The sequence below is a fragment of the Anolis sagrei genome, chromosome 1 (assembly GCF_037176765.1).
Source record: "Anolis sagrei isolate rAnoSag1 chromosome 1, rAnoSag1.mat, whole genome shotgun sequence".
Taxonomy (NCBI): Eukaryota; Metazoa; Chordata; class Lepidosauria; order Squamata; family Dactyloidae; genus Anolis; species Anolis sagrei.
Window position 1 is genome coordinate 85812380 of NC_090021.1, and position 25290 is coordinate 85837669.

Here is a 25290-nt window from a genome sequence, read left to right on the forward strand (position 1 = left end):
AGGCCTTCCAATCTCAGATGTGTATTTGGTCAAGTACTGTTTACTCTGGGAATGAAACTCTACATATGTTCAGCGCCAACAGGGAGATACAGAAACAAACAAATACAAGGAAGGAGGAGCAAAATATTGCCATGGGACTCAAAGAGAAGGTGGCTCAGGAGCAGAAGCTGTCTCTCAAGGAAGTGAGGGAAGCACTGGCAGACCCCGAGTTACAAACAAGAGAGGGTTGGATTTGCTTGCAAGTTGGAACAGGTTCATTTTTAAGTGTAACTCTAGCCCAGTGGTTCTCAACCTGTGGGTCCCCAGGAGTTTTGGCCTACAAATCCCAGAAATCCCAGCGAGTTTCCAGCTGTTAGTATTTCTGGGAGTTGAAGGCCAAACTCCCAGAAATACCTGGGGACCCACAGGTTGATAACCATTGCTCTAGCTATATACGTATAAGTGTATACATATATGTTGAGGTATGTTTTAGTGTGTGTGTATTTGTAGTGTTTTTGCTGCACTTATGTATGTTAATTGTTTTGTAACCCGCCTGGATCCATGAGTAGAAGTGGGTAAGAAAATGTTATACACACACAAGCTTTGGATAGCATAGGGAAGGATGAACACTCCTGTGAGGTTTGTTTTGCTTTATTCGTGTCAGGAGCGACTTGAGAACCTGCAAGTGACGTTGTCCAGGGGACGCCCGGATGTGTTACCATCCTATGGGAGGCTTTCTCTAATGTCTCTGCATGAGAAGCAGGAGCTGACAGATGGGAGCTCACCCCACTCCCTGGATTCAAACAGCCAGCCTTTTGGTCAGCAGTCCTGCCAGCACAAGGGTTTAACCCATTGCACTACCAGGGGCTCCTGTTTGTTTTGCTTTTGTCTGTGTCTCTGTTGAGAAGATTTCACCTCACTTTCTGTCTCTGTGAGAAATGGGTTTGGAAAAATGTGGCTTGTTGTGGAAACAATGATTTGCCCCTGATAACATCTTCCTCTTCCAGGAGTGAATTTCCCTTCCTGGGGATAGATTTCTCTCCCTTCCGGTTGTCTCACCCCATTCTTAGCTAGGAGTTGTTTGTAAGTCAGATGTTTATAACTCAGGCTCCTTCCACACAGTCACATAACCCAGAATATCAAGGCAGAAAATCCCACAATATCTGCTTTGAACTGGAATATATGGCAGTGAGGACTCAACTAACCCAGTTCAAAGCAGGTATTATGAGATTTTCTGCCTTGATAATCTGAGTTATATGACTGTGTGGAAGGGCCCTCAGGGACTGTCTGTAGCAGATTGAGACAACTGGCTTTTGGCTGCATCTACACCAGGCCTGAGCACATTTGGGCCCTCCAGGTGTTTTGGACTTTAACTCCCACCATTCTTAACAACCTCAGGCCCTTTCCTGTCAGGAATGGTGGGAGTTGGAGTCCAAAACTCCCAGAGGGCATATGTTTGCCCAAGCCTGATCCCTTCCTTTTTCCTTTCTGACTTAAGCGGCTAAGGGGGAAAAGGAAGGGTCCTGAGGCTGTTGGGAATGGTGGGTATTGCAGTCCAAAACACCTGGAGGGACCAATGTGCCCATGCATGGTCCTTTCCTTTCCCCCTTTCCCGCTTAAGTGGCTAAGGGGAAAAAAGGGACCTGAGGCTTTTAGGAATGGTGGGAGTTGGAGTCCAAAACACCTTGAGGGAGGGCCCATGTTTGCCCAGGCCTGATCTATACTGTAGAAGGGATGCAGTTTGGCATCCCTTGAACTACCAGGAGGGCAGAATACGATGGGAACCTGGAGATTGTAGAGGAGGCTACAGACCAGGCCTGGGCCAACTTCGGCCCTCCTCCAGGTGTTTCGGACTTCAACTCCCACCAGTCCTAACAGCCTACCGTCACCGGCTGTTCAATTGTGGGAGAAGAAGTCCTAAACCCTTGGAGGAGGGCCGAACCTGGCCCAGGGCGGCTCCAGACTTTGAATGCCGGTGGGATTCTGGGGGATTGTAGTTTGCAGAGGCGCCAAGGTACTATGCAAGTGCGCCCCGTGCCCTAGAGAGAGGGAGAGAGGGAGGGAGGGAGCCTGACCTGGGAGCTGAGGTAGCGCTTGAGGCACTCCTCGCAGACGGGCTTCTTGCAGCAGGGCAGCGGCTTGAGGGGCTTCTCCTCCAGGCAGACGCGGCAGGTGAGGACCAGGAGGGGGCCGAAGTCCGCCGCGAGCAGCCCCGAGAAGGGCTCCGGGAGCAGGTAGAGGTCCACCACCTCCAGCCCCCCGCTGCTGCTGCTGCTGCTGTTGTTGTTCTCTCCGGGGCCGCCATGGCTTGGCGGAGGCGGCGAGGCGGAGGCAGGCGGGGAGGGCTGCTCGGCCGACGCCTCTCCTCCTCCTCCTCCGCCGGGCTGAAGCTCGCCCTCCACGCAGTAGACGGTGCAGTAGACGCCGGGCCTGCGAGCCGGGAGGCGGCGGGTGCTGCTGCTGCTGCTGCGGCGGGTGCTGTTGCTGTTGCTGTTGGCCCCTTCCGCCGCCAAAGGGGGCGCCTCTTCGGCGGCGGCGGCGGCGGCGGAGGACTCAGCGGAGGCGCTCCTCGGCGGAGGCTGGGGTCCCTCGGCCGGAGGGAGAGGGGGCTCCGGAGGGCTGCTGGCCGTGCTGAGCTGCTCCCCCATGGCCGCCGATGCAGCCCATCCAGCCGCCGCCGCCTCCGCCGCCTCCCCGAGAGGAGGATCCTCCTCCCTCCGAGAGCAGCCAGCCAGCCAACGACGCAGCAGCCGGCGCCGCGGCAGGAAAAGCCCAAGCCGCCTCCTCTTCCTCCCTCCCCTCTTCCTCCTCCTCCTCCTCCTCCTCCTCCTCCTCCAACCCGGCGACGCCCCGCCAGGGACCGCCTCGTCCGGCTCGGGGCGCGTCTACGCCGCACTTGGACACCGCTTGCAGCGCCTGGCCCCAGGCTGACGGAGGGATCCCCGGAGCGGGCACTCTTCGCCTCCCAGGATTCCCTAGCCTTCGGCCACACACGGCCGTCCTCTTCCTCCAGTAAGGCTCAGTGGCGCCCACCTCAAGGCCCTTCCCCACAGCCCTATCGCCCGGAATACCTAGGCAGAAAATCCCACCTTCTCTGAGTGTGGACGCAGGTCACCCAGGGCCCTTCCACACAGCCCCATATCCCAGAAGATCAAGGCAGAACGTCCCACAACATCTGCATTGACCTGGGTTATCTGAGTCCACACTCATATAATGTGGGATTTTCTGCCTTGAGATTCTGGGATATAGGTCTGTGGGGAAGGGCCCAAAGGGTTTTTGAGGACGCCAACTGGGGGGCCCTTTCACACAGCCATATCACCCAAAATATCAAGACAATATGTGCTTTGAACCGGCTTATTTGGGGTCTCTTCCACACAGCTGAATACAATCCCAGTTCATCTGCTTTGAACTGGGATACATGGCCATGTATACTCAGGGCCCTTCCACACAGCCCTATAGCCCAGAATGTCAAGGTAGGAAATCCCTCAATATCTGCTTCGAATTGGGTCATCTGAGGCCACACTGCCATATATCCCAGTTCAAAGCAGATAATGCAGATTTTATTCAGCAGTGTGGTATTTTTTTGTCTTGATATCCTGGGATATAGAGCTATGTGGAAGGGCCCTCAGATAACCCAGTACAAAGCAGATATTGTGGGATTTTCTGACTTGATATTTTGCAATATAGGGGCCTCCAGAGCTGTTGAATTTCCTGTCCAAAAGGTGGGTGGTTTGAATCCAGGGAGCTCCCGCTGTTAGCCCCAGTTTCTGCCAACCTAGCAGTTTGAAATCATGCAAACGTGAGTTGCTCAATAGGTACCGCTTCAGCGGGAAGGTAATGGCCTTCCATGCAGGCATGCCAGCCACATGACCTTGGAGGCATCTACGGACAACACCAGCTCTTCAGCTTAGAAATGGAGATGAGCACCACCCACAGAACCAGGCATGACTAGACTTAGGCCCCTTCCACACAACTGCTTTGAACCAGGATATATGACAGTGTGGATTCATATAACTCAGTTCAAAGCAGATATTGTAGACTTTTCTGCCTTGATCTTCTGGGTTACGTGGCTGTGTGGAAAGGCACTCCCAGAAACCCAAGGCAATGTAGGTCTCAGCTAGGGATTCTGGGAGACCAAGTTCAAAATACCTGGAGGGTGAAAGGAAGAGACAACCAGAGGTGGGGATGAACTCTCTTATAGCCCTCACCTTGGCTTTTCTTTCTGGGCTTATGACTTTTGTAGTCCCCCTGTCCCAATTTTATGGCATGATGTTGTTGTTGTTGTTGTTGTTGTTGTTGTTGTGTTGTTGTTGTTGTTGTTGTTGTTGTTGTGTACCTTCTGGCTAATGGTGACCCTCAGGGTTTGCTATGACTAAGAGAGTGTGACCTAGCCAAGGTCAGTCCTGGCCCATCTGAACCCTGGGATCCAAAGTCACAATCACAGCACCTCACTGGCTCTTTTTTATGGAATGACATGACAGTTAAACTTGCTTTAGATGTAGTTTATTTCCAAAGTTTACACTGTAGGATTAATGAAGTTTGATGCCATTTGAACTGCCATGGCTTGATGCTATGGGATCCAATGGAATTATGGTTTGGTGAGGCACTAACCAACTTTGGAATAGCAAACTTAAGGCCTTGCCAAACAACAATTCCCATGATTCCATAGCACTGAGCCATGGCAGTTAAAGTGGCATCAAACCACATTGTTATAGCATAGATGCAGTGCTCAAACCACAACACCACACTGATTGTTGTTTGTGTCATATTGCTTATGTCACCCTTCCCCATTTGGCAACAAACCAACATGGCAGTTTTCCTTCTGAAAAAAATAAAATGCATCCTCAAGAATAGGAAACACTTAAAGGATGAGTCATAGAATCATAGAGTTGGAAGAGACCTTGTGGGCCATCTAGTCCAGCCCCCTGCCAAGAAGCAGGAAAATTGCATTCAAAGCACCCCTGACAGATGGCCATCCAACCTCTGTTTAAAAGCCTCCAAAGAAGGAGCCTCCACACACTCCGAGGCAGAGAGTTCCACTGCTGAACGGCTCTCGCAGTCAGGAAGTTCTTCCTCATATTCAGGTGGAATTTCCCTTCCTGTAGTTTGAAGCCAGGGCAACCGAAAACAAACTTGCTCCTTCCTCCCTATGCCTTCCCTTCACATATTTATACATGGCCCTTATCATGCCTCCTCTCAGTCTTCTCTTCTGCAGGCTAAATATGCCCAGCTCTTTAAGCTGCTCCTCATAGGATTTGTTCTCCAGACCACTGATCATTGTAGTCACCCTCCTCTGGACACATTCCAGCTTGTCAGCATCTTCGGTGCCCAGAACTGGACACAGTGAGATTCCAGGTGTGGTCTGATCAAGGCAGAATAGAGGGGTAGCGTGCCTTCCCTGGATCTAGACTCCTGTTTGTGCAGGCCAAAATCCCATTGGCTTTTAAAGCTGCTGCATGACATTGTTGTCTCATGTTTAACTTATTGACCATGAGGACTCCCAAGATCTTTTTCACACATACTGCTGTCGAGCAGCCTTGTGTTCAAAATATACCAGATATAGAAGGATAGACAAATCTGTATTGCACTGTATATGTCCAGGATAGCTTACAAGTGTCTTTTCACAGCTCTATAGTGTGATAATTCCACTTTTACTGCCTTAGCAGCAACCTGTGAAGTCCTGGGATCTGTAGTTTAGAGAGAGCTGTTTAGAGTTATCAACCAGAGAGCAGGTATAGCCTCTCCAAACTACAAGCCTCGGTTCCACAAGATGCTGCCCTGGCAGTTAAAGCAGAATTGAGAATTTGACTCTAGCTATGCTTAAAAAAAACTTAGTGTCTTACATTACTGCTTGCCAAATAGCACCTACAAGTCACAGGAAGGCATCAGTATCTTCTCCATTGACTGCCAGCAGCCGAATCAGAGTTTGTTTACATATATCTGGGAAGAGTTTTAACCTGAGATGCAATGCACTGGGCAATGACTTGAGCACCTTTATGTCTTCCTCCCCTTTGTACCTCCATTAGTTGGTGAAGGCTGTATTGATTGCTTCTATTAATAGTAAAGTTTAGGGATGTATCCAATCCTTGTGCAGCCAAGGACGCAATCAAAGAAGAGGAACATATAGTTGTATATGCTCAGGGGAATGCTGACATTTGTAGAAACACAAAGAAATCTTGAGAAAATGAATTCTTGGGGGCGGGAAGGGACTAAAGACAGGCGATTGTACATTCATGGGGTTCGACAAGTAAAAGTGGGAAAAGGAAGAACCACAAATCCAACCAGCCAAATTTTATTGTGAATACAATAAAAAGAAATAAAATGAAATACAGAACAACCATATTATAACTATGCTCAGTTGCAGGCTTTTTCTCCAAGACCTTGGAATTTTAAACTTTCTCAGACAACAGAAACTGGATTCTGGGACTATAGTTACATACATACATACATACATACATACATACATATATATATACACATACATACACATATATATATTCTAAGATCTTTGCCCAGTCACATTGCAGTAATTGTGTGTTGATTTAACTGCTAAGAATGCAAGCTATGGAATCCTGGTTATGTAGTTTTGAGAAGGAACAGAGCTCTCTCTGGGGCCGTAGTGGCACAGTGGGTTAAATCTCTGAGATGCAGAACTTGCTGATCAAAAGGTTAATGGAGTGGGGTGAGCTCCTGTCATTAGCCCCAGCTTCTGACAAACTAGCAGTTTGAAAACATGTAAATGTGAGCACATCAGTAGCTTTCACTCAGGCAGGAAGGTAACGGTGCTCCATGCAGTCATGTTCTAGAAGGGTCTCTGGACAAGGCTGGCTCTTCAGCTGAGAAATGGAGATGAGCACCACCCCCCAGAGTTAGGCACAGTTAGACTTAATGTCAAGGGGAAACCTTTACCTTTATAGAGCTCTCTAGTAAAGAGTTCCAGACACCTTGTGAAATACGAATCCCAGAATTCAGTAGGATGAAGCTATGCATGTCAAAGTGCTATAACTATAATAATAATAAATAAATAAACTTTATTTGTACCCCGCTACCATCTCCCCAAGGGACTCGGTGCGGCTTATATGAGGCCAAGCCCACAGCACATCAATAAACACATCAATAAAAGCAATAACAAATAGCCAATACAAAACAGTTAAACTAAAAAACAAAAAAGTACGCAAAAAAATTTAATTTTAAAAATTAAAAATGCTGGTCATGAACAGGATAGGGTAAACTAGGATAGGGTTTTCAGAGAAAGATGAGGGCGCGCAGACAAACCTAAATCAATATTAAAGTGCATTTGAGGACATATTACTAAGAGTTTTCTTTATTCTGGGAAGGCACACTGGAACAACTATTGTGTGAAAGTCCATTGCAGTTATCCCCCGTTGGCGCTCTCCTTTCTATTTTTCCTGCATTGTAATGTGAATTGTCTGAAATTTAGCAATGCCCATAACTGAAATATAAAACAAGAAAATTAGGAGTTTACATAGTTCCAATTTTTTGGACTGATTCTTTTGTTTTCTTACATAAAAACGTTACTCAGTCAGTACTGTTCACAGTACTCATTGTGAAAAGTACTATAACATCTGTACCTGTTCCTTTCTTTGTATTTTTTTTGTATACATTCTTACTTATGGGGATGGATGGAAGTGTGTGTGTGGAATTTGTTTCCAAAAGGTAGCAAATCTATCAGTATGCATTTTATAAGAATTGTAAAAACGTGCTGAGGACATGTGTTCTTTTGCTATAAAACACGATTTTCAAACCCTGTACTGAAGTGATCAGATATGTTTTGACAGTTTTGATCTGTATATAATATTCTACTCCTAGCCAACTATGAGCTGCCATCTATAATTCATTTTTCATTTTTTTTAGGATTTAGCACCTATTGGAAACATACACAAGCACATACATATGTATATCATCTTCCCATTAAAATGAATGTGTGTATAGATATAGATAGATTTCCAGAGTATATGTTCATATGGAAAGCTCTGAGTTCAGCACAAGAAATAATTTATGGTTTACTGTCTTCAATATACTTTGGAATTACAGTATCATCCAGTGCTGTGTCTTCAAATTCCATCCCTGTTCATGAAGTGGACATTACAAAAAGCCTCCTAATAGTGAAAGCTATTTCTTAGAGCAGGGGTCTTCAAACTTTTTAAACAGAGGGCCAGGTCACAGTCCCTCAAACTGTTGAAGGGCTGGATTATAATTTGAAAAAAAATGAATGAATTCCTGTGCACACTGCACATATCTTATTTGTAGTGCAAAAACACTTAAAATACAATAATTAAATGAAGAACAATTTTAATAAATATAAATCTATTAGTATTTCAATGGAAAGTGTGGGCTTGCTTTCGGCTGATGAGATAGCGTTGTTGTTGTGGTTGTTGTGTGCTTTCAAGTCGTTTCAGACTTAGGTTGACCCTGAGTGAGGGCCGGGTAAATGACCTTGGAGGGCCGCATCCAGCCCCCAGGTCTTAGTTTGAGGAGCCCTGTCTTAGAGGGTCAGACTGCCTCAGGGGGTGACAAGGCTTTCTTTGCAGGGGGTATTTAAGAAGAGGTTGGACAGTCATCCATTTAGGGATATTGTAGCTGCATCCTACATTGTGGAGCCTGCTTTTAATAAGGGATTAAGCTAAACTAGATAATCTCTGAGGTCCCTTCCAATGCTGTCATTTCAGAATTCTATGGCTTGATAGGATTTTTAAACAAACAATCCTTGCATCTGTGTTTTTAATGGCAGCTAGACATGTTGCATGGAATTTAGGCAAGCAAATCTGTACTTGGCACTAGCACAGAAAAAGGGGGATTTAATCACTGAGAGTGCACACACACATACATTTATTGAAGTGACTAAGAAAGAGTACTTAAAATATACATCAAGAGCAAAATGTTTTGGCAGGCACCTTTTTCGTTTGCCAAGCATATAGGTGGCACTTCAAGTTCACTGTGTTATCAACAATCTTCATAGATGCCGTGTGACATTGGAGGTTTTCATCTATAAATTTAAAAATTCTCTCTTTTGTCCAAAATGTCTGAAATACCAGTGCCAAACAAGGACAGAGAGGCTACAATGTTCTAAGCCAGTGGTTCTCAACCTGTGGGTCCCTAGATGTTTTGGTCTTCAAATCCCAGAAATCCCAACAGCTGGTAAACTGGCTGGGATTTCTGGGAGATGTAGGTGAAAACACCTGGGGACCCACAGGTTGAGAACCACTGTTCTAAGCCAATGGTTCTCAACCTGTGGGTCGCCAGGTGTTTTGGCCTTCAAGTCCCAGGAATCCTGAGAGCTGGTAACCTGGCTGGGATTTCTGAGAAATGTAGGCCAAAACACCTGGGGAGCCACAGGTTGAGAACCACTGTTCTAAGGTTAAATGCTAGTTGCTCTAGTTTCCCACTTAGAATATATTAGGCATGGCTCCTGAAGTGTGTATGCAAGTCTGTGTTTTGCTCACATACTGAGGGTGACATACTTTACTGTCAATCATTCTGATCCTAAAAGCAACAGTCTACTTAAGGTGATGTAAAAGTTTGAATCAAGGGCACAATCCTGGATAGCTGAGTAATGTTAACATTAAAAGGGGTGATTGTATGCCAGTGTCATGCTTAAGAATATCTGCTGTGGGTGAAGAAACCATATTATTTTTTAAATAAATGAACTATTAATTGGCAACCTCCCCCCCCCATGTAAATACTATATTTTATTGCATAATAGTCGCATCCCCCACCTGCATGTTTTCCCCTTAGAACACCCCCTGTACATCTGAGGGGCAGGCACTCGGGCAGGCGAAGGCATGAGATCTGGGAGGCTTCTCTTGGATACTAACAGCCGACTGAGGCTTCCTAGCTCTCCCCAGCAGGCATGCAGAAGGGAGAGGCACTCATGGGAGTGAAGACTTACCCCCTGTACGCACTCTTCTCCGAGCTCTCATCAGCAGGTGCATGGGTGGTTTTGCAGCTACAGACCTTCCTTCGGCTGGCTGCCAGAGGAGCTCCATAGCTTCAAAATATTTTCACTGCATAATAGTCACATTCCCATTTCCCCCTCCAAAAAAGGGTAGGGAGTGTAACTATTATGCACTAAAATGCAGTTAGAGTTTAAAAAATGCAGGCCTACCAGCAACACAGTATATTTGTAAATACAGCAGTCCTGCATATTATTCAAGGAATCCATCCTGGGATCTTTCATGCAAACACTATTAAACTTTCTCTTTCTTCAATGCCTCTTGCCCCAAGATTTGTTTTAGAGCACCCCAATAATTCTCTGAGACTTTCTAGTGTCCTGTAATCCAAACCTAGAAGATAAGAAGGATCCAATGAAAACATTTGTCAAGCTCTGGCCTAGTTTAGGAGCAACTGTGTCTGCATTCCCTAAATGCAAGTTAGGCTGCTTAAATCCCATGGAATTTCAACATCATGTTTGTAGTCAATATCACTGTGTTTGTGCTAAGAAACAGGTATCTTGCTGAAAAAATAAAATGAAATGTATAGTTCATGGGATTCACAGGAAAACTTCAATCAAATCTACAAAAGACAATATAGTATACTGCTGGATAATTACAATCAGATGGGATAATCAATACTGCTACTATTTGCCTGGTTGTTTAGGCCACTTACAAAAGAAAGCAGATTATTGGAGAAACATTCTCTCCAACAGATTTAAGCTGCTTAGCTTTATCCAGCCTGCCAAAAGAGCCAGATGCTGTTTCAGAAACAAAAGCATTTTTCAGAGAGCTTCATTTCATATTTAGGTAAGAAATATACCAGCTCCAAATCAGACAATACAGAACAAAAACTACTCTCATTAGGATGAGATATGTGTGTATAGGTAGATACTAGAACTCATTACCATGCATTTACTTGAGTGGGCTGATTTCCAACAAAACTTCATTTCACCAACAGCTTACTTAGGTAGGTTGATTTTGATCCAGATATTACCTTACATTTTCAACAGTGGTTAACTCATCACCATGCTTTTTTGTTTTTGTTTTTTTTTTTGCTCTACAGACAAATTTAATGTTTTCTAGATATTCTACAGGTATCGAACATGCTATCATTTTGAGATACTGTGAATTTTTTAAAAAACAACTACTATTTGGCTTTTTAAACTTAAATATGTGAGTATTTATCCACATAAAGATTCCCCTACAGAGTTTCATACCTTGTCTCTAGTATGGATAAATGTATTTATTTTGTGAAAGCATGGACAAATGTGTCTATTCTGAAATGGTAATATCTCGGCTCCTCTGCAAACTTGAGAAATATCAAGCCAATGTCCACAGGCCTTGTTAGAATGAACAAACAAGGGGTAAGCACAGAAGAGGTAGCGTTGCCAAAACTGTCACCATGAATTCCCTTTGTACCACTGGAGATTTGAAAAAGGAAGATATGCTGAAGCAGCCAGGAATGTAAACATCTAAAGGAGCCTTTGCATAATTCTAAGGTCAAGAAAAGTGAAATCTATATGGGCACTTGGACCATTTCTCTATGGTTGCAGAATTTCAGTTCCATATACAAGTTTTTTTTCCTGGTAAAACTAGAAACAGAAATTCTGAATTCAGCATAGAGATGCTATATTTTATTTTGGAATTATTGCATTTTTTACTATATGTACATGCCTAAAGGCACAAATCCTGTCTGATCATAGAAGCTAAGCAGAATCAGCCCTGGTAATACTTGGATGGGATACCACTAATGGACATTAGATGCTGTAGGCCAGGCATCCTCAAACTGCGGCCCTCCAGTTGTTTGGGCCTCCAACTTCCAGAAGCCCTAGCCAGATTTTTCAGTGTTCAGAAATTCTGGGAGTTGGAGGCCAAAACAGCTGGAGAGCCGCAGGTTGAGGATGCCTGCTATAGGCTATATTTCACAGGAAGGAAGTGGCAAAACCACCTCTGAGTATTTATTGCCTAAGGAAACTATATAAAATCCATGGAGTCACCATGTGTCAACAGACAACTTAAAGACGCAGACACACAGAGTACTCATAGTTATGATGATAATAATTAACATGAATCTCTACATCCGAACATTCCTTTAGGACTTAAAAGCTATATTGTCATGTATTGGGAGTGAAAAATCAAAGTGGAATACAAATCATTAGAATCAGGAGCAGCAATATTTCATTCTTAATTTTTATCTTCTCCTTAATTAAAGTGCTATCACATGTGGCAATGTCCCCAAATCCCAAAGTTATGGTCTCCCTTTCCTGCAAATATAAGGGAGGAAATCACTCCTGTGGCTGAGGCAAAAGGGACGTTTTTACAGAGTTCCAAGGAAAGAGCAAGGAAATCCTGTTGAGAAGCGTGCAGAATGAAAACAAGGATTTGTCTATGTTCTGCTTTTTCTAGATGCCCTTCCCTGACCCTATGGAGGCACATTTCCTGAATTGCTATTTCTCTTGAGGAAGGTGTCAATACAGATGTTTTGTGCTGCGGGATTTCCTCTTTCCTCCTTGGAACAAGAGATCCTCTTGGAATTATTCTCTCATTCTTGAAGCCATGCAAGTGCATTAGTTCACTGAGTCGTGGTGGACAGCATTCCTCCTTGGCTAACTTTGTTTGCGGTGGCCCACACGGCAAGTTGCCCTACTGCTGATCTTGTTTAATCTCTGTATCAACATAAAGAATTGACATACGGTCTTTGATCCCTGTTCAGAAAAGAAATCTCTACTGTAAACAGGAGGGCATTGTTACTGTGAAGTCTGGAGAAATTTGAGCAGATTCAGCTGCTGCCTTGGGGAAACCAAATATAGGAGAGTTTAGAATTGATTTGCTTGGAATGCACAGGATTGTTGATAGTGCTTAGATTTTGTTGTTACATTATGTAAAGACTTGGTTTTGCAGCAAGCCATGTGGTAGGTCATATACAAGACTCCTCTGTTTGCTGAAGGGGCCTATTCATACAATATAAGTGGGCTAAGGGCACATTTAGAAATTTAAAAAATACTTAAGATCTGGAGTCATAATTATGATTCAGTTTTCACAATCCTAAAACAACATATTTTAGACTGTTCAGAGATTTTTAGACAATAAGCACATTTTCAAGTTGTGGATAGTTGAATACAGAATCAGTGAAAAAGGCAGACTGACTGCATTAAGAAAGGCATGTAAAATTTCTAACTTTTTGATTGCATTATGAATCTCTTGCTCTAATATATCTTTATTTAATTTGTCTCTTTGCTTGCTAGAAATGAATGGCACAGCTCTGGCAAATTATGGTGCTGGGGGAAAGGGCCAGACTGGAATACTGTGAGAGCTGAATTAGGCCCTAGGGCTTAAGGGCCCCCACACCTTATATACATTCCTACCATGCAGTGAACGTTCTGTATTTTCACAAACGGTGAATGTGGAATACAGATAGTGTGCAGAGGGCCTATGTAACAGACAGCTGAAACCCACATTGACTCTGTGCCGAAAGTCAAGTGAAATGTGAGGTGGGGACATTGGCTATAGGATCAGTATGGGATCCCCTCTCTCCTCCCTGAGCCTGGCTTATCCTACAATGCCACCTGAGAAATACATAATTCAGAAAACAGATTTTATTCTTAATGAAGTAAGTGTGACTGTCACTGCTGAAATGGGAGAGACGCACAATGATGTCTGACATCTAATAAACCTTGACGCTTTCTGCTTATGAAGACCACTGGCTAAACTAAACTGAGAGGACTTGCAAAAAGAAGATGCAAAAACCAGTTGTTAGATATGCACATGGAGGTATGTTTTCAAGCCTGTAAGAAACTATGTCAAAAGCCATTGTTTGTGTCCTCATTTTCTAGAGCTCCTGGAAATAGAGAACTGTTTGTGGCAGTATTGGCAGAGATACTGTAGCACCACTCACTCCCATTCAAGATCTGGAATGTTTTTGTATCCGTGTTAGGAGGACATTAATGGTTCTAAGTAAGATTGTTTTTATCTTTCATTTTTTTCTACAATCTCACAGAAATAAAGTAAAAGCAAACATCTAATATTAGCTGTGAGTAGGGAAAATTATTATGGTTGCCTTGCATCATTGTAGGCAGAAAATGTGTAACCTGAACCCAGGATCTCCATTGGATTACTGAGCTAGTCGAAATGAACTCTAACCCAGCTAACATAATATGCCCACAGACCACCTTTGTTCTCAGAGCAGCCAGGTGGCCAGTAAGGTTGCTTTAATATGAGAAAACAAAGATCCCTTTAATTCATATTTTGCTGAATACCTATATCAAAGGTCCTTTCACACTAGCACTATGACATGGTTTTAATTGGCATGGCTGCATGCTTCCTAATTTAGTGGGACACTAGAGCTCACTGGCTGAGAATTCCCTAAACTGAAAATGGTAGGCGTCTACAGGCAGTTGCCATGGTTGTTAAAGTAGAATAATGGTGTAGTTACTGTGTGGTGTTAAAGGCTCCCAACTGAAAATTCTGTATCATTCAAAAGGTTGTAAAACATTTTATGTATTTATGAAAATACTACTATTTATAATATATACTAGTAATAATAGAGATTTATGAAGAAACTTGAAAAAATACATAGCCTTTTCTGAATTTTCTTTGTAGAGGTTCTTTAATGGTTCTTGGTATCTGTTGTGGTTTAGGTCCAGGATCCCTCTTAGATACTAAAAATTGACTATGTTCAACTCCCATTGTATACAGTGGTATAGAAAAATGGTATCGCTTATACAAGATAGCAAATTCAAGGTCAGATTTTGGGGGTGGAATATTTTCAAGCTGTGGATGGTGGAATCTGTGGGTTCAGAAACCATGGATATGAAGGGCTGACTTTATTTTGGATTTAGGTCATCTGCTGGCATGCTAGGAGTGTATTTAGTCTGTGATTAAAATGTCATGTATGCCATACATGAAATGGATGAAGAATGACCCTAGGTTACAGAGGGAAAATTATAACAGAAGGCAATGCTTTTAAATCCCAAGATTAACTCCTTGAGAGCAGAAAAAAATGAAGGTTTGACTTGGAAACTGGTAAACTCCATGCACTCACATTAGATTAGAAAGTGGGCGGAAGTACATTAGACTCTGGAGCTCTACTTACTTATTTACCTTATGTATATCCCACCTTTCTCTACACTTAAGGGGACTCAAGGCGGCTTACAAGTGGCACTAACATAGTGCCTTAAAAATATACAATATCGACTTAAAATAAATTGAATAAAATTAATGCAAATTAAGCATAATAAAATACATTCCAATGTTAAAAACACATCATCCGTGGATCAGAGTTTAAGGTCATTCTGTAGTCAAATTGCACATAAGAGGTTTCATTTGATTTTCCGTCTCATTAAATTGGTGAAGATTTTTCTGAATGAAAAAGAAGAGAAAAGGTTACTGATAATTATTAGAAAGGTGACCAGTCTGGCTGAAATGTGGATGAACATTTTCACAAAGCACCTGCAGAGCCTAGCAATTAAGCACCAGTAATAAAATTTTTGTTTGAAAATATTTTTATCTCCTTTTGAATAGCTAAACTTGAATATCTCTATTTTACGTTCTTAAGTATTCAAGGTGACAAAAGACTAGAAGCATGCATAAAAACTTATTTGTAGAGCCCCTTGAGCCTTGCGTTGTTCTATATATTCTTACTCGAAACTAGCAAAATGTGTCCTTAGCTTTTAAAGGCATTTCCTCCTGTACATAAGAGAAGAAGCCAAATATCTTTCCCTTCTTGAATGTAATCATTCATTGATGCAAATAAATTGATTTTAATTACTTGGAGTTTTCTTATAGAACCAGTAAGGAAATAATGTTATGATTAACATCATCCTTGAGACCCACCATACAAGCTGAAAATGTTGTGACAAAGACAGTTGCATAGTTACCCTCCACTAACAAATCTAGTAATACAATTCTACATTTCCCCATCCATGCACTCTTTGCCTCTCACCTTCACGCCATATGTTCAGTGTGGATCATGCTGGTTAAACCTGAGCAGTTCTTTTGTTTTGATTGAAAAATCAATTCTGGTCACTGAAAAATGGTCCTACAGCTCCCTCTTGTGTATATTCTGTTGGTTTGAAAAAAATCCACAATAATTCAGTAACCTCTGTCTGAATCATTGCTCTTTCATATAGAGACAGCTGAAATTTGATAAACTACAGCTTTCAGCATCCATCAGATTCTATGCCACCAAAAGAGATATAGTCGTAAAAGGTCATTATACCTGGTATGAGGATTAGTCTCCCTACTTCTGAATTCAGGAAATGCAGGCCAAGAATAATTAAACAAAGGAAAACCTCTGAGAAAGAAGAACAGGATTTCAGCATGGTTTGCGAAATATGTGGTGTGTATCAGGGAAAGGTAGCACTACTAGAGATAAATTAGAAGGCATGATCATCAAGTTTGCAGGTGATACCAAATTGGGAGGGATAGCTAATACTCCAGAAAACTGGAGCAGAATTCAAAATGATCTTAAGAGATTGGAGAGATGGGCCAAAACTAACAAAATGAAGTGCAACAGTGACAAATGCAAATACTCCACTTAGGCAGAAAAAATGAAATGCAAAGATAAGAGAATGGGGTACACCTGGCTCGACAGCAGTATGTGTGAAAAATATCTTGGAGTCCTTGTGAACAACAAGTTAAACATGAGCCAAAAATGTCATGCAGCAGTTTAAAAAGCCAATGGGATTCTGGCCTGCAAAAATAGGAGTCTAGTGTCTAGATCCAAGGTTTTCTGCCTTGATCAGACCATACCTGGAATCACACTGTGTCCAGTTCTGGGCACTTCAACTGAAGGAAGAGTTTGACAAACTGGAATGTGTCCAGAGGAAGGCAACTAAAATGATCAAGGGTCTGGAGAACAAGCCCTATAAGGAGTGGCTGTCTAGAGTTGAGAAAATTTAGCTTTCAGAAAAGCAGGCTGAGAGGAGACATGATGGCCATGTGAGGGTAACTCAAATATGTGAGGGTAACTCATAGAGAGGAGGGAGCAAGCTTGCTTTCTGCTGGCCTGGAGATTAGGGTGCGGAACAATGGCTTCAAACTAGAGGAAAGGAGATTCCACCTGAACATTGGAAAAAAACATCCTGACTGAGAGCTGTTCAGCAGTGGAGTACTCTGCCCCAAAATGTGGTGGAGGTTCCTTCTTTGGAGGCCTTTAAACAGAGGTTGGATGGCCATCTGTTGGGGGTGCTTTGAATGCAATTTTCCTGCTTCTTGGCAGGGGGTTGGACTGGATGGCCCACAAGGTCTCTTCCAACTGTGATTCTATGACATAAAATTCTAGGGCAGGACTCCTCAAACTTTTAAAGCAAAGGGCAGATTCACACTGTTGGGGGACCATGTTTGAGGAAAAATATGAACAAATTCCTATGCATACTGCACATATCTTATTTGTAGTGCCTAAAGAAAAGTCATGAAAGAACAAATATTTAACAGTTTTAACCAACATAAACTTACTAGTATTTCAATGGGAACTGTGGGTCCACTTTTGACTGATGAGATAGTCAAGTTAGTTAATGAGGTTGTTGTTGTTTGCCTTCAAGGCATTCCAGACTTAGTGTGACCTAAGTCTAAAGATTAGGGCGGGGGGATGACTTTGGAGGGTCGCATCTGGCCCATTGGCCATAGTTTGGGGACCCCTGTTCTAGAAAATAGATATCCCACCACTTCAAATATTTATTTTCCATTAAATCGCCTCCCTCACTGACAAAAAACTAATCTTCACACGTATTTTGGGAATAAATTTAGGATAGAGGAATGCACCAGCAACATATGGTTATGTGTGACTGTTAGTAAAGATAAAAGTATCAAGTCAATATTTATGATATTGTATTATTTTCAAAAGGAACGTGGCACTGCCCTTCCTTGCCAAAAAATTATGAGGTATTAGTACAAATGTGTTATTTTCAAAGATATAGTCATTATTTATGATATGTCATTTCCAAGCTTTAAACTCTGCCAATATACAAAATCCTTAACAGAATATAAGATGGCTCTGGATGCATCTATACCAGCAGTTCTCAACCTGGGGTCCCCAGATGTTTTTGGCCTACAATTCCCAGAAATCCCAGCCAGTTTAGCAGCTGTTAGTATTTCTGGGAGTTGAAGGCCAAAAACATCTGGGGACCCCAGGTTGAGAACCACTGATCTATACTGTAGAATGAATACTATTTGACACTTCTTTATCTCCCATGTGAATTGTAGTTTGGCAAATTCTTTAGCCTTCCCTGCCAAAGGGTGCTGGTGTCTCACCAAACCATAACTCCCAGGATTCCATAGCATCGAGCCATTCATTCTATAGCTCAGATACATCCTTTGTCTCAAGGAGCTTGCAGTATAAAATGTGATAAAGGGAAACAACAGAAAAGGGAAAGAAGTAATGACAACAAGAAACATAAAAGGCATGTACAATTGTGTGAATTCTACATTTTTAATATACAGTAGAGTCTCGCTTATCCAACCTTCACTTATCCGACTTTCCATGTTATCCGACGCTCTTATCCACCCCCCCCCCCGCCTCTTTTCCTCCAGCATTTCCCATGTTTTTAGTTTCCTTCTTTCTTCCCCGTTTTGGCTAATATCACTGTACAGACTCCGAAGGAGGAGCCAGAGTATAGTCGTTCTGCCTCTCCTCCCCACCCTCCTCTGCGCACAGTAATGGTTCAGTCTGAGCTGGAAGGAGCGCCTGTGGCTATGCAGGAGTTTGTAGGAAATATGGGAAGAGAAAAGAAAAGAATGAAGGTGGGCAGTTGTCTTGAGGATTTGTGTAAGTGTACTTACTTATGCAATCCCTCATTGTCTGAGTAGGATAGTCTCTTCCAGGATCAGTGTACTGGCAGTGGGTCCGTAGGTGACTGTGGAGCCCTATTCTTGATCTGCATCTTCTTCCGCAGTAAGAGCATTGATTTCCAGGTGGAAGGCAGTCCCGATCAGGGTTGGTTTGACATGCCTTCCTCTTGGCACATTTCTCTCTTTCACCCTCCATCTGTGCCTCTTCAAATTCTACAGCACTGCTGGTCACAGCTGACCTTCAGCTGGAGCACTCAAGGGCCAGGGCTTCTCAGTTCTCAGTGTCTATGCCAGAGTTTTTAAGGTTGGCTTTGAGCCCATCTTTAAATCTCTTTTCCTGCCCACCAACATTGCATTTTCCATTCTTGAGTTTGGAGTAGAGCAACTGCTTTGGGAGACGGTGGTTGGGCATCCGGACAACGTGGCCGGTCCAGCTTTGATGATAGCAGAGGACCATTGCTTCAATTCTGGTGGTCTTTGCTTCTTCCAGCATGCTGACATTTGTCTGCTTGTCTTCCCAAGAAATTTGCAGGATTTCTGGAGGCAGCACTGATGGAATCGGAGTTGCATGTGATGTCTATAGACAGTCCGTGTCTCGCAGGCATATAGCAGGGTTGGGAGGACAATAGCTTTATAAACAAGCACCTTGGTATCCCTACGGATGTCCCGGTCCTCAAACACTCTCTGCTTCATTTGGAAAAAAGCTGCACTCGCAGAGCTCAGGCGATGTTGTATTTCAGTGTCAATGTTGACTTTTGTGGAGAGGTGGTTGCCAAGATAGCGGAAATGATCAATATTTTCTAATGTGACACCATTAAGCTGTATTTCTGGCATTGGAGAGGGATTGGCTGGTCACTGCTGGAAAAGCACTGGTTTTGTCGATGTTCAATGACAGGCCGAGCTTCTCATATATTTCTGTGAAGGTGTTTGGAGTGGCTTGTAGGTCTTCTTCTGAATGCGCACAGATGACGTTGTCATCAGCATATTGGAGTTCTATAACAGATGTTGTTGTAACCTTAGTTTTGGCTTTCAGTCTGCTGAGGTTAAATAGTTTGCTATCTGTCTGACAGATGATTTGCACTCCGGTGGGAAGCTTCCTGTCAACAAGATGAAGTATCATAGTGATGAAGATGGAAAATAATGTTGGAGCAATAACACACCCGTTTGACACCTGATTCCACCTTAAATGGGTCACTTTGGGAACAGCTGCTGTAAGTGTACTATCATCTACCTTTTCATTACAATTCCTTGTTTGTTGCTCCTTTTTCCATCAGTGGTGAGTGAGTTCTCTCCTTATGTTTGGAAAACCAAATGGAAGCAGAACTCATTCACCACTGATCTCTGCCAGGAAAGAAATATGGACTTCAGCTCCCAGAAGCCTTTGTATTATCTGACATTTTCATTTATCCAACATCCTGCCGGCCCATTTATGTCAGATAAGAAGGACTCTACTATAGATATAGTGTACATTGAAAACAGACACATAATTTGCATGATCTATAATCTGGAAGCATGATGGGAAAAAAAAAAAACATTTCAGTCATAGCTATCCTAAAATGAATGGGCAAATATGAATGGATGATGACAAGAATGTGATGAAGTGGATTTGATACAATCAGCAAAGCCATCCCTGCAAGTTATATTCTGTCCATTGCTTAAAACAAAAATAGTCATCCTAGCTTTATACTTTGCCAATAGGTGGCACTGGAGAATCAGACAAAGTGATTTTACTTTGTTTCACAAGAAATGAGCTAGTAAATTCCATACTAAAATCTAGGGAATTTAAATACTCCTATTAATAATAGGGTGTTACATTTTAGCATGTTTTCTTCTACACTCTTTGTTTCCAGGTATATTTCCTGGTAAACACTTGACTCCTAATGGCTAATAAAGAGACTTGCTTGCCAGACTCAAAGGCCTCACATGGAGACCAAATGATTACTATATGAAAAGTTGTCAATATTTATAATATTTTATGCCAGCTTCAAGATTTCTATTTATTTCACTGTAAGTATTACACAGCCTTCATTGGTATAGTGGTATCATGGTGGAAAAGGGCAATAGTAAGAACAAAATACTAGCTTAAACATCAATAGCAGAAACAAGAGCATAAAAACACCACACAAAACCAACAGAAGCACTAAGCTAACATTTAAATGAGATAAGGAGAAACACAGAGTTTTAAGAGCCCCCCACTGCTCAGGGCATGAAATCCAGCTAGAGCTTTACCTATAAGTAGGTAGCTCTCCATCCTCTTTTTGATGTCCCATCTTTCTAGGCAATTGGTTCCATTGGTGAGCTGCTCTTTCTGTCAAGTAGCTCCTTCTAATGTTCAATAGAAGTCTATCCTCCTGTAATTTATAACCATTATATTTGGTTTTGTGGCAGCAGAGAACAATCCTTTACTCTCCGCTTTGGGACTGCTCTCTCAGGTTATGTGAAGAGTTCAATTTATATTTTAATTTAGTGCTCAGAGCACATTTACAGTACTTCCAGTGTGGTGTAATGGTTAGAGTGCTTAACAGGGACTAAGGAGACTCTCGTTCACAGAATCATTGGGCACAACCAGGCATAACAGAAATGCGTGCCAAAGCAGGTTTTTAAAACCTGCATTGGTGCACATTTCTGTCCCCACAACCCCCCTGCCAAAAAGGGCTTTCCCCGTTGGGTGTCCACATGCCCTCCCAGTTATTTCCAAGAGGGCATGGGGATACTGAAACCCTCCTCTCCAAAAGCCCTTAAAAGAAAAATAAAACTTACCAGGTGCCATGAGGCTTCTCCAGCAGGCCTCCTGGCATGTAGAAATGGTGTGCATCATTTCTAGCAAGGTGGGTGTGGGGACTGGCCCCCAAGATTACCTGGGAAGGCCCGGGTCTAATTGGATATTTGATTAATCCAGGAGAAAGTAGGGTTTTCCTGCTTTGTCACAAATCAATCCTCTTTTACCTGAAGTGTTGTTTGTGATCAGACTCTTTATCTCAGATGGCATTGCTTTTGGTACCATTAAAAAGCTAGTCAAGTTTTAAAGATCTGAATGATTCATGTGAATACCATTGAATGTATAGAATCCTAAGACCAGTAACTAGTTTTCATGAGGGCAGCACCCAGTTCCTATGTTCCATTAAGATCTGCTCTGAGTCGTCTTACTACAAATGCCTATTCCTTGTGGGTTTTTTTTTTTTACTTACAGTTGAACAAACAGGTAGACATTAGAAATCCTTACTCAATTTCAGACCATTTGTTTAACCAAGGTGATAAACCTATAAAGGCTCTCAATGATATTGGGGACATTACCAGCATTATTGTCAACTGATTATTGACAGGGCTGAAGACCAGGGACCCTTTCATTCTACACAATTAGAGTGCTATGGCAACATTATATGGAACTCTGCTAAGGCGGTAGAGCTCTTTGGCAGATAATTCTAAATAGCTGTTATTATGGCAATTAAAATAGTATATAGCATCAGAGTTGTGTAACATGAGTCCCCCCAGGGGTGAGAAAGGCAGTATGTAAATACTGTAAATAAATAAAGAAATGAAAGGGTACTGGTGAGCAAAGCCATAAGCCAAGAGTGGTCTTTTCCTCTGTGTGTCATCCCCACCCATCCCTCCTTTGAACTCCTTCCCATATCAACATGCAAGTGCTTATAAAACTATCCCTTCTGAGTTGCATTTGCATGTGTGAATTACATCTTTTTATAGGCAATATAGGAACATGTATACTTTGCATTGCTTAAATTCTGTGTCAAAAGATTAGAAGAATTTTTACAGCAAGATATTTCTGAGTTATTTGAATTTTTCTTCTTCTGGTATCCAATACCATGTCAAAACAATCATCCTTCTTCTGGAGTGTGCATTTGCTGCCTTTTGGCTGCCTGAGTGAGCTGAAGTAAAGCAAAAGGAAGAGAGATAAGGCAGGCACTTCTCGCTCTTAAGGAAACCATCTATAGACCAGGATTAAGGTTTTCTGATGGGATCAAGATTAGAATTTATCAAAAGATTCAGACCGTGTATACCAGCACTGATTGAAAACAGATTTCCAGTCTTCCATGATATAATGTGAAGTATATCTCTAAATGTGGACAGAATTGTTGATGATAACACAATAAAACACAATAAAAGTTTTTCAGTGCTTGAAATAGCCTGCTGGTGACATCAATGCCTATGGACAAAGCAACTTTTATATTGCTCTCGTTCTGGCATTTTTAAAGCTTTGTCGAGGTAAAGCTCCTCAAATCTGGAAGCTAAATTTTAAAGTGGAAAACTATAGAAACAGCATTTTTTTTGCCCAAACTAGAGATGAAAACAGTAACCTTTTCTGGAGCAGAATATCTTAGTCACTATGGTCAATTTATTATAGGATTTTTTTATGTGTGGCTCAAGTCATCATGGTCTACAGATATTGTCTTCTCCAACCCTAAAAATAAAGCAGGTGAAGCAACAATAAAATACCCAATAATCAAATATATTTTTCATTGAATATGAGAGATATGCAAAGCCTTCTTGATACTAAATTAAAATATATTTGTCAGTAGAAAATGATACAACAAACACATCATTATATTAACAAACTTGGTATTCCTCACAACTCCCCCTATTTAGTTCACCCAGCTTTATTTAGAAGTGTATTTTCATGGAGAAAAGTAAGATTCAATGAGATGGTAAAGATTTCTCTTGACATTAAGTCCAGTCGTGTCTGACTCTGGGGGTTGGTGCTCATCTCCATTTCTAAGCTGAAGAGCCGGCATTGTCCATAGACACCTCATAGGTCATGTGGCCAGCATGACTGCATGGAGCACCGTTGCCTCCCTGCCATAGCAGTACCTATTGATCTACTCACATTTGCATGTTTTCGAACTGCTAGGTTGGCAGAAGCTGAGGCTAACAGCAGGAGCTCATGCTGCTCCCCGGATTCGAACCACCCACCTTTCAATCAGCAAGTTCAGCAGCACAGCAGTTTAAACCAATGCATCAAATATTTCTTGCTGTTAACTTCCATGTATCAAATATACCAGTCATTATAGCAGGGCTCCTCAAATGTTTTAAACAGAGGGCCAGTTCACGGTACCTCAGACTATTGGGGAGCCAAACTATAGTTTGAAAAAAAAAATGAACGAATTCTTATGCACATTGTGCATATTTTATCTGAAGTGCAAAAAAACATGAAAGAACAATACAATATTTAAAATGAAAAACAATTTTAACTAACACAAACGTACCAGTATTTCCATGGGAAGTGTGGGCCTGCTTTTGGCTGATGAGATAGTTGAGTTAATTAGGATTGTTGTTGTGTACCTTCAAGTTGTTTCAGACTTAGGATGACCCTAAGTCTAAACTTTAGGGCAGGGGTCTGGGTAAATATCCTTGGAGGGCCACATCCGGCCTGTGTGCCTTAGTTTGGGGACCCCTGCATTATAGTTACTAATCTCCTGCTTTCCAAATCTTATTCTTTCTCTAGCTATAATTCTCATTACAGCTATATCTATCTATTTGGCAGTGGGAGGTGGGTGGTGGTGGTGGATTTAGCCAAGGATGAATGGTATGAATTGATCTGTGTCTACATTTGCTTGCTGAATGCATGCATACCATGTTGTCCTAAAGGTATAATCTTTCTTATTTTTCCCATATCAATTAAACAGTACATATTAACTTTGACAAATGGTCAGTTAAAATAAAACATATCAACAAGTAGAAAATTCAATTTCAACAAATTGCAAAATCACAAGAAACCTCTTTTTCCAGTGAAAACATTTGGAATCTATGGGATGGTGGAAACTAAAATCCTTGCCCCAAAAAAATGTGACTGAAGAAATAGGCTGCTTGGAGCACTCTTCTGATGATTACTATAAAAAGTCTCCTTTCTGTCTTTCATTATATAGTTTCAAAACGGGATCTCTGCCAGAACTTGACACAATTTCTGATTATGTCTATCTGTTCCCAGGTTTATGACAGGTTTTGTAAATAGAGATGCATGTAGCAGGATAAACATATTTGGAAAAATGCATGCAGATAAAAACTCTATATTTCTAAAATGCACCTAAATTGGCTTTAGTAAATGGGAGAATGTGTCCATTGCTGCATCCAGGAGAAATATTTGCACAAAAATCACACATAACAACAAGCAAGCAAAAAAATCTACACATAACAGATTTTATTTATTTTTGACAGAGAATGGCATTGCTGATGGAAACAGGAAGTGTGCTTGACAGATCTACCTGTCAAAAATGCAAATAACAACAACAAACCTGCTGTCATCCTAGTAGACAATTCAGGCCTTTGCGATATATACATTTCAATCTCAAAACCAAGAGATATTTATGTAGTACTCATATGTATATACAATTTTCAATGACCTATAGGGCATGACTTTCCCCTATGGAACTGAAATATCTTGTATGGGAAATCATCATAGAGCAAAATGGACTCCTGATTTCCTCTTCCCTGGGCCCTTCTACGAAGCCCAATATCCCAGAATATCAAGGCAGAAAATCCCACATTATCTGAGTGTGAACTCAGATAACCCAGTTCAAAGCAGATATTGTGGGATTTCCTGCCTTGATATTCTGGAATA

At 42.0% G+C, this 25290-nt stretch overlaps 1 protein-coding gene and 1 long non-coding RNA gene across 6 annotated transcripts in view; one reads left to right on the forward strand and one right to left on the reverse strand.

The window, feature by feature from the left end:
* RNF217 (ring finger protein 217) overlaps positions 1-2768 on the reverse strand; it is a 64385-nt gene extending 61617 nt beyond the window's left edge. The window contains exon 1 of one of the 2 annotated variants that reach the window (XR_010909692.1): positions 2055-2735. Coding sequence is in view for 1 of the 2 variants with exons in the window: in XM_067466853.1 (XP_067322954.1) it covers positions 2055-2627 (573 nt within the window). In the remaining variant the exon portion in view is untranslated. Of the gene's footprint in view, positions 1-2054 lie in introns of both variants that reach the window. The other variant, XM_067466853.1, reaches the window with a different exon arrangement.
* LOC132760940 (uncharacterized) overlaps positions 2067-25290 on the forward strand; it is a 105332-nt gene continuing 82108 nt past the window's right edge. For 2 of the 4 annotated variants that reach the window (XR_009629908.2, XR_010909694.1), the window contains exons 1-2: positions 2836-2991; positions 19790-19930. This is a non-coding gene — a long non-coding RNA (uncharacterized lncRNA). The other 2 variants (XR_009629906.2, XR_009629909.2) reach the window with 2 other exon arrangements.